This window comes from Marmota flaviventris, chromosome 1, assembly GCF_047511675.1.
Source record: "Marmota flaviventris isolate mMarFla1 chromosome 1, mMarFla1.hap1, whole genome shotgun sequence".
NCBI classification, from domain to species: Eukaryota; Metazoa; Chordata; class Mammalia; order Rodentia; family Sciuridae; genus Marmota; species Marmota flaviventris.
The window spans coordinates 57,288,369-57,300,661 of NC_092498.1; the positions used below are offsets into that span (position 1 = coordinate 57,288,369).

The window sequence follows — 12,293 nt, forward strand, 5'->3', positions numbered from 1 at the left end:
GACTCTAGGTGCTCAAGCTAGGGGTATAGCTCAATAGTAGAGCACTTGCCTAGCGTGCACAAGGCCCTGGGTTTGATCCCCACCACTGGGGGAAAAAAAATGATGCTTAAAAAATTTGTGATAATGCGGGCTGGGGTTGTAGCTCAGTGGTAGAGTGCTTGCCTAGCACGCATGAGGCACTGGGTTTGATCCTCAGCACCACATAAAAATAAATAAATAAAATAAAGGTATTGTGTCCATCTGCAACTAAAAAAAATTGAAAACAAAAGAAATTTGTGATAATGCTTGGTTCGGGTGGATTCTTTAAATTTTTAATTAATGAATTTTATTCCTTCATAGCTTACCTCTTGCAGAAGGGATACAAGACAGCTCAATAAATTCCTATTGAACAAATAAGTAAGTTTTAGCCCTAGCCAGTTCCTGGTTTTGCATGTTCCTGAGTAGAAAATGTGACTTTAAATCTAAATGAGATGCAAAGCATTAATACAGGTTGCCAGTCATTTTTTAAAAAGTCTTCTGGCTTTTCTGTATTTTTCAAATGTATCCTCAAAGAGCATGGATTGTTTCTGTTATTTAAAAAATGAATCTATTTTATAAAAATAACCTGCAAAGAAAAGTGAAGCAAGAGTGTTATCAGCAGTTAAAGCTCCAGGGGGGACGTGTTCCTGCTGTGAGGCTCTAAACCGAGGGTCCTGTCTCCCTGGGGCTCCCATAGCTCTGGCCTGCATCTGGTGGGCCCAGTGCCCACATCCTCACTATTGTCGCAGCTCCAGGCTCTCTCAGCTTCTCTTCCCAGGGGTCTCCCACCTCCCAGGTGATAATAATGTTCCCCTGCATAACGCCCAGGCAGATGATGTAAACACAGGTACAAGTGGAGACAGATAAGCCCCCAAGAGGAGTGAATAACAGACCACACCCACCCAGAGGGACCTGTAACTTAGAAATTTGTTTGAGCCTGTATCCCTCCTCCTCCCCCTCCATCTGCTCCCCACACCAGAAGAGGTCACTGGTAGAGGAGGTCACTGATAGGGGAATCCCCAGCCAGGCCCGCCAGACCCACCCTCCCATTTGCTGGCCTCCTCTCAGAGAACTGGTCTCTGCTCCTTGCTGTGTGATAAGTGTACCCATTCCATTTCCCCCAAAGCATCAGGGCTGCCCTGATAAGGGAATGCAGAGCCGTGGATCCTCCATTAAAGCATTTGTGGGGTTGTCAATGAGCCTTCCCACTTCTTGAGACCTCGACTCTTTCTTCTGGCCTAGGATCACAGTCTGGGAACCTGTGTTTGGGTTTTCATTAAAGACATAGGTGGAGACTTCCACTCTCAACCTGAGGAAGTTCAGGGGATTTGTGACAGAGACACCTTTGTGCATACAATGTCATGAATTCTTCCATTAACTCTGTGAGGTTGTGGCTACCCTGTTCTTAGAGCCTAAGTGGCTCGCTTGAAAGCAGACAGAGGTATGCTCCAGGGCCCTGTGGCCACACAGCAGTGCCCAAGGAGACGTGATTATGGTTCCTCAGACAAAACTGACTTTTTTGTGTGTGTGACAGCTTTTTTTTAAGATATAATTTGTATATCACACAGTTTGCACATTTGAAATATACACTTCAGTTTTTTAGTGTATTCATGGAGTTGTGCAAACACTACTGTCAATCTTAGAACATTTCATCACTCCACCAAATAGATCCCTCACACCAAGTCCCTCCAAGCCTCCCTGTCCATTGCAGCTTAACTGCTTTTTATTTGTGCAGATTTGCCTATTCTGAACATTTCATATAAATGGAGGCATACAGTATATGGCTTTGAGTGTGGCTCCTTTCTCTTAGCATAACGTTTTCAGGGTTCATCCATGTTGTAGCACTTGTCGGTACTTCATTGCTTTTTATGGATGTGTAGTAGTATTCTCTTACATATATGATGCATTTTGTTCATCCATTATCAGTTGGTAGCCAACAATCAGTTGGATTATTTCCACTTATTGGATATCCTGAATAATAGCCGATGAACTTTCATGTGGATGTACGCATTCATGTCTCATTGGTATGTCCCACATATCTTTGCTTAAAATCCCTCAGTGATTTCCCATTGTTCCTAAAATCAGGTTCAAATTCCTTACCTTGGTCTATGATGTTTCTCCTTCTGCTATCAGAGGCTCCAGGAGAGCAGTTCTCCCTGGCACCTAGCACGATGCCTGGCACCCAGAGGCACTCATTAAATATTTACTGAATGAATAATGGATAATGATGGCAACAAATGAGTCACTTGTTCGCAGGATCCCTTTAGCCTTGGTGTCTCCCACAGGTGATGGGGAAAATCAGGTGACTGCTGGGGCCACGTTGACTCCTCTTGCTAGTCGCAGCTGAGTTCTCCCTCTCGCTCACCTAAGGGACCACTGCTGAAATAGGAAAAGGCTTGGGGGAGTCCCCACAGTCCTGAAATAAAGAGCCTCATTGGGTCGCACTACCATCTGGGTTCTGTCTTCCACCGGGATCATCCCCCAGCATGTAATCGGGCAGCCCCTGACACCGCTGACCAGACCAACTGTCATCTCAGCCCGTTTCCAGGGGTGCAAAGAGGCGTTCTTTGAGGCAGTTGCTTCTTTGAGAGTTGGGGAGCTGCACTGTGACAGACTGCATTTCCTTTAGTAAAGATGATTGCCTTTCTGCGTGTGTTGTTTGAAAAACTGTCCTTGAAGAAATTCCAAGAGGAAACTGTATGCCTTCTGAGACTTAATTGCTTTTTCAAAAAACATTTTTTTCATTTCCCCACAGATATGCACTTATTTGGCCATTATCCAGCACATGACGACTTCTATCTCGTAGTGTGCAGTGCCTGTAATCAGGTCGTCAAGCCACAAGTTTTCCAGTCGCACTGCGGTAAGTGGACTCCTGCACCCAGCAGGGGCACAGGCAGCCGCCACTCCGGGCACAGTCGCCTTCCACAGGGCCCCCCAGTGTCTGTCTTTGCCCAAGGCTGTGGGTAGACTCTTCCTGGGGCTGCTGCCTCTGCTCAAAGGGTAACTGTTTTAGGATCTGTAGTCCTCCTGCTGAAATGCTCGGTCCTGTGGGAGGAAAAATGAGAGAAAACCTGCAACTTGTCATGGTAGATGAGGCTAGACTGAAACCATCCGCCCAACCTGCTGACCTCTGCAGGTAACCAAGGGGAGGGGAGAGCAGTGGCTTGAGGACACGTTCCTGCAGCCTGACATTTTCTCCTCTTGAAATAGGGGACTGGAGAGCGGTTTCCCAGACTCACATAAGGGGGCTGGAACCAAAGGTAGCCCAGTGCATGGGCCATTGGATGCTGACCCCAGGAAATGGCATATAAAACCTCAAGTTCCACTTATCCGTTTCCAAGAATCCCCCTTTTTCTTTGAAAAAAAAATAAAAAAATCCAGCTGTGTCTGGGAACTCGCTTTCCCTCTGTATCTTAACGTCCTTGGTGTGATAAGTTCCTTCAGTCACACACCCCCACCCCTACTCCACTCAGCGCAGGTGCCGTGGACAACGACAGAGCGCACAAGGCCACTCCCTCAGGCATGAATGAACGGCCAGCTTGTCTTAGACAAGAAGCCTTTGAATCTCACTGGGTGGAAGTTTCCTGTCTTGAACAGGGAGCTGGCCCAGATGATGGCCAAAACCATCATAGATAGTGAGTCCAGAGCAGTATTTCCCATATGTTTTATGAATTCCTGAGCCCCTTTTGATGAATGTAAATTCTGCTTTATTGTTAAAGTTTTGAAGCACATCCAATATTGTACTTTAAAAAAAAGCAATTATAATATTGAATGAGCTTTTGCAAATGACACATTTCCCCTTTCTCACACTGGGGATTTCTGATTTTCCCCCTGTCCCTTTATTTATCACCATGCTGTAATAAATAGGCAAGGATAAAAGAATTGAATGTGTTTGGGACTATAGAATAGTGTATGTATATACTCATATCATCTATGAACACGTGTATATGATCCATATATATCTACGTATATACAAGGCCTCTGTGTATATATTGTAGGTGTATTTTGTGCTTGTAACATGCAGAAAGAGAACCCAGCTCAAGGGGCAAGACTGGCAGGACAAAGCAGAGACAGGGCCCTAGAAAATGCTGTGTAAAGAGCTCCGGTGAGAGGCAGAGTCCAACTCTGTCCTTGGGTTACTTGGTTAACGTCTCCTGACTTTGGTTTCCTTGTCTCTTCCATGAGGAGGTAACTCCTGTGGACGTACCCATCTCCAACATTTTCATTCCTGGCAGTGTGAGTGTGAAAAGAGCAGGCATGTTCTGGGCATGAGTTGACCTTTTTGCTCAGTGTTCTGAGGCAAATGGCCCTGTCTTCCTCCTGGAAGAGAGACAGGGTCAAACATTTCCGAAGGGGAACCGTCAGAGGCCCGTTGGTGGTGCCTCCAGCTGAAGTGACAGGTGGGGTATCAAAAGCAGAGCAGTGATAAGAAGTTCCCACCAGTGCTCTGTGAATGAGCTGGGAGCTCCATGCTCCACTGCCTCTTTGCACCTCATAACGATGCAGCCGGGAGCTCATCCTGAACGTGGTCACCGTGCACTCATCCCTTCACAGGACTATGCCACCACTCTAGGCACTGGGGTACAACAGTGAACAAAACAAGTGAAAATCCTGGCCCTGGGGAGCTTGCGCTGTACTGTAAGCCTTCAAACCTTCACTGGGAACTTAGTTTGCCAGCCGTCTTTGATAGAAGTACCTTAAAAGGGACCTGGCATCCCCCTGCCCTGCAGAATCTGCCTAAGGGCAAAACCCCCATCTGGCTAGCAGAGGAGCTCTAGGACTTTGGTGTGGCTGATACACATGCCTCCCTCTGCCTTGGGGCTTTTGGTGCAAGAACCAAGACTCAGCTTATGGGAAAGCAAATGGCATTGTGGCGCCCTGCTCTGAGCAGTGGCAGAAAATTAGTCTGGGGCTTTGGGGTTACTGACTTCATCACTCGAAGCCCGGTCTCCATTGAGTTTCTTGCTGAGCCAACTGACAGGCAGCAGTGGGGACATAACCACAGCTCAGCAAATTGAGGCACTGAAGCCTCTCTCCTCTTCCAGGTGTGCGTACCAATAATCCAAGACCCATATTTATCAGGACTGGGAGAGAATGCAAGGCAGAGCTCAGAACCATGGCAACTCTTCTGGGGAGTATTTTTTAGTTCGTCTAAGAATTTCTCCTATAATTTCATGATTAGTTGAGGCTGCTCTAGAAGAATGCCAGAGGTGGATGCTCATAAACAACAGAAATTCGTTGCTTGCAGTTGTGGAGGCTGGACATCTGAGGTCAGGGTGCCAGCATGACAGGATTCTGGTGAGGGCCATTGTCTGAGTTGCAGATGTCCACCTGCTTACGGTATCCTCATGTAGCAGAAAGAGGACGAGAGAGCTCCCTGGGGCCCCTGTCTTACAGGCAGTAACCCCATTCATTATGTAATTGCCTCCCAAGTCCACCCCTGTCACATTGGGGGTTAGAGTTTCAGCGTATGGATTTGGGAGGACACAGACATTCAGTCCCTACCAGTCTGTCTTTTTCTGCTGTTTCACCTTGTGTAATGACCCTTGCTCTCTTCAGCAAGTTAATAAGAATTCTACTGTGTCCAGGGCCGGGCACTGTGCCAAGTGCTTTCCATATCTTTGAGCATGTAACAGCCCTGTGAAGGAGGTATGAATTGGTATCCATTGAAGTTGAGGAAGCTATGGCTTAGGAGATTTCAGTGTCTTGCCCCCGGGGCCTCAAAGCTGGGCAGGTGCTGAGCCTGATTTCACACGCAGCTTCATAACAGTGAGGGAAGTGCCTGCTGCGTCGTCATCTCACCACCTCTCTCTATACACAAATATTGAAAGCAGAGCTCTTGAAGTGAAACTGGGGCGGGGCTCAAGCCCCACCCACCTGGCCTTCCTCCAACTCCCCTGCAGTCCCACTACCAGGGCTCCATAGAGCATCACTTGACGTTTGTTGGCAGGTTTGGGAGTCAGACAAAGGCTCACAGGACTTCCCTACTCTGTGACCTTAGAAGGGTCAGCTCATCTTCTCCATCTCGGTTTGCTCATCTGTATAATGGGTTAGTCAGCCTGCCTGGCAGGGTTGTCCGGACATGACTGGTGCGAGGCCTGGAGTTCACTTCCTCCCCTCTCTTCATGGCATCTGCTCACACTGCCCCCAGCGGGGATGGGACTCCTCTCTCTGGATATCCGTAGAACTCTATTCTCTTGTGCTACTTGGCACCTTCTGCCACGCAGTTGTCTGTGGACTGTCTCTGCTTTCAGCACCAGGAGATTCCTTTTCAATTCTGTACTCCCAGCACCCGGAAAATGAGTTCATCACAGGGGCATGGCAGCATTCAAGACCTTGGTATACTAGCCTTTCAAGCTAAATGGAGGGGTGTGTTGTGTGTGTGTGTAGGCAGTCAGTTGTGGAGTTAAAGAAAAAATGTTTCTTACTCAACACTTCTTTTTTTTTTTAAATTTATTTTTCAGTTGTAGTTGGACACAATACCTTTATTCATTTATTTTATGTGGTGCTGAGGATCGAACCCAGGGTCTTGCGCGTGCGAGGCGAGCGCTCTACCGCTGAGCCACAACCCCAACACTTCTGACACCAAATATATGGGCTTTGCATGCCAAGCCATTTTCTGTGGACACCAACTGGGTGTCCTATAATTTAATTTGATTCTGACAGTAGCTACTCAGAGTTAGTACAGATGCCACAGGTTAAAGGCTCAGCCCTACAAAACAGCCTCCTGCTGCAGATGCCAGTCACAATCAGTGAGTCTCAGATTACCCACACTGATGTCTAAGTTGACCATAGCTGGGGATTCCCACAAACCCCTCGTCAGGTTTGATAATTTTCTGCAATGACTCACAGAACTCAGGGAAACATTTTCCTTTCATTTACTGGTTTATTATAAAGGATGCAAATGAACAGCCAGAGACACATAAGGCAAGGTCTAAAAGGGTCCCCATAGAATTGTGGTGCTACCCGAATAACATGTGGATGCCTTCACCGACCTGGAAATCTCTCTGAACTCTTGTTGTTGAGGGGCTTTTTGGAAGTTCCATTACACAGCCATAATTGATTAAAACACTGGCCATTGGTGATAAACTCAATCTTCAGCCTCACCTTAAAACTCTCTGCGGGGGGGCTGGGGTTGTGGCTCTGTGGTAGAGCGCTTGCCTAGCATGTGTGAGGCATTGGGTTGGATCCACAGCTCCATATAAAAATAAATAAATGAAATAAAGGTGTTGTGTCCATCTATAACTAAAAAAGATATTAAAAAAAAAAAAAAAAAACCTTGGGCTGGAGTTGTGGCTCAGTGGTGGAGCACTTGCCTTAAATGTGTGAGACACTGGGTTTGATTCTCAGCACCACATATAAATAAAAAATAAAGGTCCATCAACAACTAAAATGAATAAAATAAATAAAAAAATTTAAAAAACCCTCTTTGGGGACCTAACTATCAGTCTTCTCACTATCTACAGAAACTCCACAGATTGCAAAGGTCCTCAAAGCTCAGTGTCCAGAAACTGGGAACCAAAACCAGATACAAAAACAAATGTGCCCTTCATGCCAGCACTCAAGAAATTACAAGGGTTTAGCTGCTCTGTGTCAGCAACTGGGGACAAAGACCAAATATATATTTCTTCTTATATCACAAGTCACCGTAGCAATGTGAAAAATAGGATACCATCATGGAGAAATCATGAATTTTGGCGTCAAATGGATCCAGGTTAGGATCCTGACTGACATTTTCTAGTGGTGTAACCTTGGGCTGATGAGGTGACCTTTCTGAGCCTCCTCTTCCTCATCTATAAAATGAGAAGGCCAGTGCCTGCCTTGTGGAGTTATTCTGAAAAGCAGCATATATAGTTTTCTGGTGCATGGTAAGGAAATAAAGAAAGGGTAGCTATTATTGTCAATAAAATGTGTCTATTTTTTATTAAGTCAAAAGTTTCTTATGAAAAATGGGAAAACCAATTTAGTCAAGGGTTTCCTGTCTTCGTTCCCCGCCCGTCTCAGGGGATGTGCGCTCAGGTCAGCCCATGGACTTTCGCCTCTGATTCATCTTGAGCTTCCCACACTCTTGGAGGCAAGGATTGTCGCCTGAACACGATCACATCTGCCAGGAGCCCCGAGGATTTGGCCCAGCAGATAGTGCTTGACATTTTCGTTAGAAAATGTGGCTCCTTTGGAAACGCCACAAAGCTCAGGTGTCTCTGGGTTCTCTGTCTGGGTGCTTTATAAGGGTACTGTGTGGCCCCCTAGCATGCCTGGCCACAGTCCTGCCCCTGACACTGCCGAAGCTGATGTCCCAGACAGAAAGCAGACACAGCCACTGCTTGGAAGCCCTGTTCCTGGCAGGGGGATAGAGGACCTCTGAGAGCCGTGCTCCTGCCACCCGACCTGTGTCAGCCTTCTTGAGTCTGCTTCTAAGTCTGTGCCAAGGGCTTTTCAGATACTTTTCAGACCTCCACCCAGAAAATCTAGGATCTGGAGGGATCCCTCAATTACTGAATTTCCTTAGATGGATTGACATGGTCCGGATAGTTGTAGGAAAAAGAAAATGGAAGGCCTGATTCCACTCAGCAGGCATCTCTGTCTATCCCAGATTGTCCTCCCAAGGTGTGGCTCAATGCACTGGAAGGGTCTACCGGTTGAGTGCAGCCTCTCTAGAATCAATCTGCTTAGTTTCAAATACCAGTTCTGTCCCTGATTAGCTGTGTGACCTGGAATAGGTGCCTTAGAGTTTCTGTGCTTTCATTTCCTTATTCTTAATATGGAGTCATAGTTATCTCATAAGGTTTTCAGGATGATTAAAGGATCTTGCTTGCGTATGGAAAGCACAATGTAGAACAAGGCTGGCTTACTTTAAGAAAAAATGCTATCATTAACCAAGTGATGAGTTTCAGAGATCCATATTGAAATCTTGTCCAAAGGATTGTCATCTGTGGTATTGTGGAGGGAGAGAAAGTCCTTTGTGACTATCCCTCTGGTGTCCTGCTGTGGTGGGACGTAACCTCCACCTAGACCGAGTGCTGAGGCCATTTTCCTCAACAGGAATACTGAGGCAGGGTACCCTCTTTCCACATGTGCAAAGGCAAGAAGGTATGAGGTGTGTATCATGGAAAAAATACTACTGCTAATAATAGTGTTTTTTTAGTCACTTTGGAATATTGTAATTTGCTTTAGTCAGCTTGTTCGTCATTGTGACCAAAAGACCTGACAAGAACAGTTTTAGAGGAGGAAAAATTTATTTGAGGGCTCACAGTTTCAGAGGTCTCAGTCCATAGAGGCCAGCTTCACTGCCTGAAAGGAGGCAGAAAATCATAGTGGAAGGGTGTGATGGAAGGACCTCACACCAGGAAGCAGACAGCTCTGCCCACCAAGAACCAAATACACCCCAAAGGCACGCCCCTCCCTCAGCCACGCCCTACCTGCCTGTAGTTACCACTGTCTGAGTTAATCTAATCTCTATCAGGGGATTAATGCACTGATTAGGTTAAGACTCTCATAACTCAATTATTTCACCTCTAAATTTTCTTGCATTGTCTCTCACACATGAGATTTTGGGGAACCCCTCACATCTAAACATAATTAAAGATAAAGTAAATAGGTCAGTTCAAATTATAATTTTATAATTGGGTTGAACATTTATGAAATTGTTGGACTTTCCTAAGTGAAAGGAAAATAATTTTTCTCTGTCCTTATTTTCTAATGTTAGCTATCTACTGTCAAGCATGGGTTCCTAATAGCAGCTCTATTGATATTTTGGGATGTGTAATTCTTTGTTGTGGGGACATCCTGTATGTTGTCTTGGGATGTCAAGCAGCAGATAGAATAGCAGCCATTGCCCTGTTCCTAATCTTTATTTGTTTGTTTGTTTGTTTGTTTTTAGGTTTATTATTTATTTATTTATTTGCAGTGCAGAGAATCAAACCCAGGGCCTTCACACATGCTAGGTTCTACTGCTGAGCCAAATCCCTAGACCCCGCCCCTAATCTGGACAACCCAAAACATCTTCAGACATTACCAATATCTTCTAGGAGACAAAAGCACCCTCATTTGAGAACCACCACCACAAAACATGACATGCCCCATTCGTTATATCATATTCTGTGCTTTTCTGTACTTAATTATTTTTCCCAAAGCATGTGCACACTAAGCCCAGATGTAACTTCTGTGGTATCACAGCCACATATAGAAAGTTGACTATTTCAACTCACACAGAGCATCATTTCCCCACCACAGGCATATGCAGAAGTGTAAAATAAAAAAATAATAATAATAAAATAAAATAATGGAGAAAAGAAAAGGCAAAAGAAATTATACAGAGCCCATAGAATTTTTCAACCCCATTTAGCACTCATCCTCTGAGCAGAGAACCACACCCCACCCCTCAGAGAAAATCCTTGGATGGCACTGCAAATATATTATTATTATTTTTTAATGGTTTAGAACCAAGGAACCAACATGTCTTTCAACAGACAAGAGCAGATTCAATTTTTCTCCTTCTTTCTCGGAGAGGATTTTTCATTCCCTTTTCTGATTGTATTTTTGAATGCCCTTCAAGTAGCTGTTTTGCATGTTGATGGTGATGCAGTGGAATTTAATGAACTGTGAGCTACAGCTGAGAGGCTGAGCCGCAAAATAAATGAGTGACGGTGACTTGCTCCTGGAGCGCGGCATGGCATGTCCTGGCTGGCACCTGCTCTTCTGTGTGCATCCAGATGCCGATGCTGGTTGGGTACCGGCAGCAGCCCACCCAGCAGTGGTACACATGGGAGCCTAATTAATGAGATTCCAAGGCTTCCTGCTATTGTTCTTTCTATGCTCTCTATCTCCAGGTGACCTCTGGTTGAGGAAGTGACAAACCATTTGTGCTTCTAAGCCCAAGAGAAAGTGAGTCCCAGCCAGTGTCAGTGCCCCTGGGCTTCCTGGGGCATCAGGGGTCCCATCACCAGCTAATTAGCCTGCCAGGACCTCCTTTCTGAAGGTGTTGACGGCCGTGGCACAGAGCTTGGGGATTTTTGTCAATTAACTTGGATTTGCTTTTTGAGATAAAATTTTTGTTGTTGTGATTGTCAGTTGTCCGTTTTATAAAACTAAATTTTTTGACACCAGAGAAGTATAAAATAACTAAAAGAAATTGGTCTCATTGAATCTATTCTTTATCACGTCTGACAGCATTAATTAATAAGCCACGGCTAGGGCATGCTAATCTGTGCAAACTTGATATCATTAGGATTTTTTAAACTTTAATTTGATCAGTGTATCGCAGATCCAGAATTAATTCCTGGTATTGACATAGTTTTGAGGCTCTTTATGATCACAAATAATCATGTTTTCTTCTTCATCTTTCCATGGTCCTTAGTAAAGTGTAATCACACAATACATCTTAAAGAAATCCCTATGATAGATCCTAAGGCTATTTCTAAAGAAAGAAGTGATGGGATAACTGATTAAACCTTAAACCAAACATTACAACTGAAAGAATCTACAATTAAATAGGACTAGGGTTTATTTAGATTTTTTTTTTTTTCAGTGCTAGGTGTTCAACCCAGAGCCTCATGCATGCTAGGCAACCACTGTATCATTGAGCTACATTCCCAGTCCCAAGCACTTTCTCCACTTTAAATTTTTATAGTTTGAACTTGGCTACTGCTCAAATTAGAATTAATATTGGCCCAAGAACATAGCAGTTTGACCTGGTCCCAGACCCTGGTTTCTTTTTTTAATTGCACTTATGGAAAATAAAAACAGTAACAATAAAGCTAATATAGTTTTTGAGTACTTACTATGTGCTGGGCCCTTTAATGCATTATCTGTCACTGCCCTAAGATGCTATGGTTGAATTATCCTTATTTCTCAGCAAAGCAAGGAAGACTCAAAGCATTTAGGAAATTTCTTCAAGATCAGGGTAAGTGGCAGAACCAGGATTCCAACCTAGACCCCAGAGTGCATTCGCCACTGTATTGGTTGAATGTTCTGATCTTAGGCTCCCTGCACCACCACAACTAAATTTTGATGCAGGAAAGCTCATTTTCATCCTACAAAGTATGCTAGAGAAATGACAGGTGCTTGGTTTCTCCTTCACACCCTCCTAATCTGTGAAATTGATCCTATCTGATTATTTCCCTGCGTGAAAAACTTGTCCACAGTTTTAAGGAAAGGAGGAATAAACTGATAATCCCAAATCTGTTTAAAGTCCTAACCACAACATTTGAAATAGACTTTTAAATATAAGAAAATAAAAATAAAGGAAGCTTGTGAAAGAGGTGACATGGGTACCA

General features: G+C 44.6%; 1 protein-coding gene across 8 annotated transcripts in view; it reads left to right on the forward strand.

Annotated features, from left to right (window-relative positions):
• Positions 1 to 12,293, forward strand: part of Atxn7l1 (ataxin 7 like 1) — a 243,741-nt gene that overhangs the window by 78,806 nt on the left and 152,642 nt on the right. For all 8 annotated transcript variants that reach the window (XM_071613132.1, XM_071613070.1, XM_071613076.1 and 5 more), the window contains exon 3: positions 2,774 to 2,878. In XM_071613132.1, the coding sequence (XP_071469233.1) occupies positions 2,774 to 2,878 (105 nt within the window). The remainder of the gene's footprint in view (positions 1 to 2,773; positions 2,879 to 12,293) is intronic.